The following is a 7,222-nucleotide window of genomic DNA, read 5'->3' on the forward strand; positions in this document are numbered from 1 at the left end:
AACCGAGTGAGAACTCAAGAGACCAGGGTGGGTCTCATTTGCGATAGTGATCTGGCGTTGGCCCAAGTCGAAGTCCGTTGCCGCACATTGACTCGCTATCGCGCTGTCTCAGGCTGAAGCCACTGGATGTGGAGTTCATGAAGGCGCTGCACAACAAGGTGAACATCGTTCCCGTCATCGCCAAGGCTGACACGCTCACCATGCGGGAAAGGGAGACACTCAAACGCAGGGTGATGCCTCACACCACCACCATATGGCTCACTCGCCAGCACCACCACACCCTCTCGCTCGTTCTTTCGCTCGTTCTTTCGCTCGTTCTTTCGCTCGTCTTTTTGCTCGTCCTTTCGCTCGTCCTTTTGCTCGTCCTTTCGCTCGTCCTTTCGCTCGTCCTTTCTCTTGTCCTCCCGCTCGTCCTCTCGCTCGTTCTCCCGCTCGTCCTCTCGCTTGTTCTCCCACTCGTCCTCTCGCTCGTCCTCTCGCTCGTCCTCCCGCTCGTTCTCCCGCTCGTTCTCCCGCTCGTCCTCCCGCTCGTTCTCCCGCTCGTTCTCCCGCTCGTCCTCTCGCTCGTTCTCCCGCTCGTTCTCCCGCTCGTTCTCCCGCTCGTCCTCTCGCTCGTTCTCCCGCTCGTTCTCCCGCTCGTCCTCTCGCTCGTCCTCTCGCTCGTCCTCTCGCTCTTCCTCCCGCTTGTCCTCCCACTTGTCCCACCGCTGGCACACAACGGCCTATTCTTGTGACTGTCGTAACAGGATCTGTAAAGTCCACTGAAGCAGCATTATTATTATTCGACTCGCAGCAATAACCATGGTGGCCGCTGGATTCAAACCATGAACCTCTGCGTCCACTGCCCTTGTTGGACGTGCTTGCCACTTGCATGCTCCTTCGTTGGTCCATGAGCAATGGTGGCGAGATGTTAACGACCTCGCCTGGTACACAGGAGGGCATGGGTTCGATCCCGACCCTGATGCCTGTATATTTGGAGTTTGCGTGGTTGCGTGGATTTTTCTCCGGGTTCTCCGGTTTTTCCCTCCACATTTAGAATCAACATGCATTTAGAGTATTTGGCTGCAGTACATTTCCACATGATAAGCCACTTTGTTGAGCTATCATTTGTGGCTAGGTCGCATCTGAAAAAAAACTGTAGCCCACAGTGGGCCTATAAATAATAATAGTTTAGTTTAAATAGTTTTGGTCCGTCAGTAACCTGTGGACCGAGTGCAGTCCATCTTCGCCACCGTTGTATGTGCATGCATGCGTGCGTAGATCCTGAATGAGATCGAGGAGCGTGGGATCAAGATTTATCACCTGCCTGACGCAGACTCGGATGAGGATGAAGAGTTCAAGGAGCAGACTCGCATTCTTAAGGTGACAATCAACTCGCTGCACCTGATAACCCGGTCGAACCACAGCCCGGTCTGTGTAAGTTTATGGGTCTCTGTGTGAGTATGGGTGTCTGTGTAAGTTTATGGGTCTCTGTGTGAGTCTATAGGTCTCAATGTGAGTCTATGGGTCTCTATTTAAGTCACTCGTGACCGGGCAGAAATGATAATCTCACTGCACTCAAGAAACCCGGTGGTTTAATCTTAGGCCGGGTGACTGCGGAGGATTGAACTCAGGATCTCAGCGGTTCCGACTCGGCGCCCAGACCTCGAAGCCGCCTGGACTCCTGTTATCTCATGTTTACTGTCTCTATGTTTGTACTGTCCTGTTCTGTCTCATTCTAACCTTTGGCCTTAAAAGTAATAATTCTTGTTTTTACAGGAATCGAAATAAACTATTACACGCACATTATGACCCATGTATATCCCCTGCCATATAAATGTGACATTTCCACCATTAGCCCTGGGCTATGAGAAGGAAATTGCCACTACCATAATGCTCATTTGAGCAGGAAATCACTATTCATGGATTTGATCATGAGCAAAATAATCTATTATAAAATGACGAATCGTTTGATCGTTTGCCCGTGTGTCCTGTGCATGCATGCTTCCCGCAGTTGAGCATCCCCTTTGCGGTCGTGGGCTCCAATCAGCTGATAGAGGTGAAGGGCAAGAAGGTGCGCGGACGACTCTACCCATGGGGTGTGGTGGAAGTGGAAAACCCGGAGCACAACGATTTCCTCAAGCTGCGCACCATGCTCATGTATTTGCTACGCTACATGCCACACTACACTACTGTCCATTATATAGTACACTATAATACACGTCACACTACATTACTCAAGCTGTGCACCATGCTCTTGTGATTTGCTGATGAAGTTCGTGACGACGATGTTGATGTTGGCAGCACTCACATGCAGGACTTGCAGGAGGTCACCCAGGACCTCCATTACGAGAACTTCCGCTCAGAGCGTCTTAAGCGAGCCACGCGGTAAGAAGCAACCACTCCACACTCACCTCACACCCTGCCCCTAAGCACTCGCCTCATACTCGCCATAAATTCATCTTGACAAAAAATGTGAGATTTCCATCCAAGTCGTGTCATCATGAACTGTTTAATTAGTGAAGAGCTCTTCGTGTTTGGGAACGGCCCACAGAAGTAAATATTACAGAGCTACCTCTGAGATCCCTTTGAGTGACCTCTGGTTAACACAGTAGGGGGCAGCACTTCCTCAACTTTCCCCGCGGCTGAGAGTAACGTTTGTCAGTGACGGTCAAACTGAAATGTGTAATTTCTCATCTGGAATTTATCCAAAGCAAGTACAAAATAAAATTTGATGGGATGGGTTTTTCTATGCAGTAGTTGAAGACTCGACTATAAATGCACACCTTACGATCGCCTGTGTCAGCACCTTGACCACTTGCTTGCTGGGAAGCCCCCTGCTGTCACCTTTCGCTCACCGTGCACCAACTTCACTCTTGCCACCCTTGTCTCACGCTCCCCTCATCCACATGCACCTCCGATCAGCATGGTTGGCTACGTATGGTGCGAAAGAAGTTCTACATGTGTACACATGTTGATCAGTACTGTGGCGTGAGTACTAACCGTACATATACCCCAGGTCGTCTGCTTAACAGCGGACGTTCTAGATTCCGTGACGTTAATTGCAAAAGAAGCACACTAATGTGTGCCGGCATCACGGTCCAAATTTTCCAAATATGAAACCCTACACCACTAATCACTCGGGATCAGAATCTGAATATTTTTACTGGAGGAATCCGATGAGCTATGAAGTTCTTTTTCACAGATGTCCAGTAGGAGCACAGGGTCATAACGTTACAACAAACAATACAAAAACACGATAGTAGTGCAAAGTATAGGAAAGGTAAACAAATCGTTTAAAATAAAATATACAAAGAAAACTTTTTATTTTACCAGGTAAGGCCCACTGAGCTATGAGTTTATTTTTCAGAAATGACCTGGCCACAAATGATAGCTCAACGAAGTATATTATCACGTGGACATTTATAGCAGCATAATACTCTTTAGGAGTATACAGAGCGATCGTCGCCCCACCCCCCTTACTGCGAATACTTGGCAGGCCCTCCTGAAAGGGAGTCGTGTGACAATTCCCTGGCTGAGCAAGCGAAAGTAAGGAAATAAAAATAACTGCAGCCTGTTCTCCTGAACGCTGTGTGTTGTTCTCATAACTCAAATGGGATGTAACGCGATGAAGGTATTAGGGAACAATTTTTTTATAACGCGGATGCGAATTGCCTGTAACGCGATTGAGTGATCAGAACTATGTCGCGCAATTAGGAATAAGCGGTTGTATGGCTGCCTCGGCGAAGCATCACTCAAGGCGGGATGCTGCTGGAAGCTTCTAGATGATACCCCCACGCGCTCCACGTTATTGGAGAACAGACTACTTGCCCTCCACACTCGGCTCACATCGCGCGCTGACCACGCTCGTGATGAAAAGTAAAGAGTTTTTATTTAATTTTGCATGTTACGGGAAGGCAAGTCTTAATAGATTGGGTCTTGCACAGGCCACGGAATCGAGAGACACTCGGCGCATTTCGGACGTGGCAGGCAGCACGGTGTTCCAGATTTTTGGGGCTGCGCTCGAGAAGGCTCCGTCCGTCCAGCGTCGAGTGAAGAATCGTGAGCGTCACGCGGTAATTTCCTAGGGGATAAAGTTCTCGTTACCCGTCTCTCCTCCTCGCCGTGTCCGTGTGGCTCTTTAGGGGTCAGGCGCCCCCCGCCGAGGAGGGTGGAGACACCGACGTCATTCTGCAGCAGAAGGAGGCGGAGGTAAACGATATAACCCCCCCGCCCTGACCCCCCCCCCCAAAACGGAGCGCTCCGTGTACCCCGCATCCTTCGGCCCTCTGTCTCCCACGGATACGCAGAGCACTGTATCATGGAGGTATATGTGGAGGGTTTGGTTGTAAGAACCCACCCGTGTACCTGCTTCCTACACACAGCTCTCAGACTCCCACGGATACATTATAATTGTATAACTTCAACTTGTCATGCACCACCGCCGTAAATAATTTGCTCACTTTCGAAGTGAGCGAGAGAGAAACATTCAGAGGCACGAGGAGCCACTGACAAGTTGGCTGACCGCACCCAGGCGGTGAGCCGTCGCCAATGATTACCGAAGCTCTGCAGTCTTCTATTTATTAAGGTGTTATCGGCCAATTAATGAGGGGTTTATATGTGGAAGGAAACCGGAGCCAGGGTACGGCTCCTCTACGCTCACTGGGGAGGGGAGTTTCACGACTTTCGTGCAGTGAGCCACCAACCCTCGCTACTGCTTCTGCCTCCACACAGCGCTGGATCACAGGCAGCCACGTGCAGTGTAGCCACCACCGCCTGATATTCACCTGGTGAATGTCACATATTGTAAACGTGATCCACGATTGTGTACAGATCGTTTGGTGATGCTGCTGCTGTGTTGGCAGCGATGCACAATGTATGTATGTTGAACTTCTTTTGCACCGTACGTAGCCAACAATGCAAATCGGAGGTGCAGGGGAAGGACAACAAACTAAACGCAAAAATCAGTTGTAAGAAATTATTTTGTCAATCTAGATGATTTAAAAGTGCATAGCTCCAGTGGCTTTCTAATATCAAAAGAGCATTCTCTATGGCCACAGAAGCGCATTTTATAACGCCCGATGCAGCGAGCGTCTTTGTTCGATGGTTAGTCAAAAGCCGCTGTGAGGGTGACCAGAGTTTTCCTGATGGTTTATGCTCCTTTACGAGATCCGCACAAGCACAAATAACACTGTGGCCTTAAAAGGAAACATACATAATAGGCGACGTTTCAGGTAATCCGCTTCATGTATGTGCTTTGAAGATGGGCCATTGCCTGAAATATAGCCTATTATATATTTTTTCCCTTTTAAGGCATTTGCTTAAAAACCCTTTGTCATTCCGTTGCTGGATTAATGGCTGCTCACGCCACGTTGCTCTCGGAGGTTGTTTCACCATACTTCCCCACGCTAGTCAGTGCGAGTTGGTGAAGGCAAAGCATATATCCGGGAGCATATCAGTGCAGTACAACAACGGGTTTTGATGCACCACCCTCTGCTGCTGACAGCTTGGCTCCGCAGCAGCCTTTAGCACCAGGTATATACATGCCGGTGGTGGTAGACATCCATACAAGCACTAATCGGGTTCAACTCTGGTGCGCTTCTGAGATGTGACGAGAGCCAGAGCTTGCCACTGCACATTTTCCATCCTCCCAGGTTGAGAGGTTTCGGGGTGGGAGGGGTGGGAGGGGTGGGGGCGGCGGGGGAGCGGGTGAGTGGGGGTGGCTCTGCACAAACAAACGTCCCCATTGTTGTGAAGGGTGGATTTACGCACGTGGGTGCGAGTGTGTATGTAGCGGTAGCGCAGCAGTTAGCACGCAGCGCTACAATCCCCGCGGCCCGGGTTCGATTCCCGCTCATGGTCAACACCAGCGACGATTATTCTCGGCCTCCACCAGGTTGGTTCAGCCACAAATAACTACCTGTTGCAGTATGTAAACATCGCCACTGGGGAGACAAATGCAGGCAGCCGTGGTGCTGGCCACCCACCCCCTCGTGTGCCGTGCCGGCCTTCATTGATGCTCGTTGATAGCACTTTCCCCAAAAGTCTGTTAAGGCTATACGGGGCATCATTGTCTTTGTAGCATAGTGGGCTTATAAATATGTTATTCACGTGTGTGTGTGTGACATTTGTGTGTACGTATTCAACACAAAATACTTTGTTTAAAAGTTTAGGGGCGTTTAAAGGGTTGAATATTTTTGCGGTGAGGTTAAGATTCTAATAGAATTGAGCCAACGGAGGAAAGCGTTTGGCAACGTCTGACAGCCTCCGAATATCAGATGAGCCGCAATAAGCAGGGACATGTGTCACCATAGATGCATGTAATGAACATAGTTTTTGCCAGCGGTAGGGCCTGACCTGACATGTTTGAACCCGTGTTGATGATAATAATAATGCACTCGAACGTCGCTCGGGAATTCACATTGAGTGAATCACCACTGCGAGATGCGGCAAGTGCCAACTCTCACCACGTCTCACCAGATTGTACCACGCTTGTCATTGTGGGATAGTGGTTACCAACGTGACCATCGTCGACCGTACCAACTTTACTCGCAGTAGAAACACTGCCGTTGCCAACAACGCTACAGTCATCACTATCAACAACAAAAACGCCATCACTTATCAACGACACCATTATCACCATTGACAATAACGCCACCGTCATCACTCTGTAGAGCTCCCCCTAGTGGAAGCAGTTTCACCAGCAGTGGCGTTGGCAAGCAATTGCAGGGCAGCACTTTTTCCCCAAATTTATACAAAGCTAAAACAAGCGACTCATTGCCTGTGTTGCATGTGTGTGTGCAGCTGCGACGCATGCAAGAGATGATCATGCGCATGCAGGCTCAGATGCAAATGCAGATGCGTCCGGAAGGAGAATCCGTTCCGCGATCGCACAACGTGTGAGGGGGGGTGGCGGCGGTGGCGGGGACGGTGCCCCCATATCGCCCGCCCCCCATCGAGGAAATGGGTAGGTCCCACGTGCACACGCAAAAATGTTCCGTTCGTTTACTTACAAGCGTTATTATTCCGCAACCTGGGTAGTCCAACCAGGTGTAAATATTAATAATAAAACATAATTTCTAACGCAGGGTGTTTTCGCGAATCAGATGCAATGTTCTATCGACAACTTCGGAGGCACAGTTCAAAAATTGAAGGTCGACCGTTAGTTTACTTTGAATTATTTGATCTTTGTTTATTATGATGCATTCTGCAACATAATGTTTCACGATATCAGCCCTCCCGT

The 7,222-nt window shown here is 49.5% G+C and overlaps 1 protein-coding gene across 3 annotated transcripts in view; it reads left to right on the top strand.

Annotated features, from left to right (window-relative positions):
* The window catches only part of LOC116957775 (septin-2A), a 28,565-nt gene that overhangs the window by 19,118 nt on the left and 2,225 nt on the right, over nucleotides 1-7,222 (top strand). For all 3 annotated transcript variants that reach the window (XM_032980123.2, XM_076072463.1, XM_032980122.2), the window contains exons 6-11: nucleotides 113-230; nucleotides 1,261-1,362; nucleotides 1,994-2,139; nucleotides 2,284-2,367; nucleotides 4,125-4,191; nucleotides 6,784-6,946. In XM_032980123.2, the coding sequence (XP_032836014.1) occupies nucleotides 113-230; nucleotides 1,261-1,362; nucleotides 1,994-2,139; nucleotides 2,284-2,367; nucleotides 4,125-4,191; nucleotides 6,784-6,882 (616 nt within the window). In that variant the 3' untranslated portion in view covers nucleotides 6,883-6,946. The remainder of the gene's footprint in view (nucleotides 1-112; nucleotides 231-1,260; nucleotides 1,363-1,993; nucleotides 2,140-2,283; nucleotides 2,368-4,124; nucleotides 4,192-6,783; nucleotides 6,947-7,222) is intronic.

This window comes from Petromyzon marinus, chromosome 38 (genome assembly GCF_048934315.1).
Source record: "Petromyzon marinus isolate PM22_M1 ecotype Great Lakes invasive population chromosome 38, UKy_Petmar_22M1.pri1.0, whole genome shotgun sequence".
In the NCBI taxonomy this organism is placed as follows: Eukaryota; Metazoa; Chordata; class Hyperoartia; order Petromyzontiformes; family Petromyzontidae; genus Petromyzon; species Petromyzon marinus.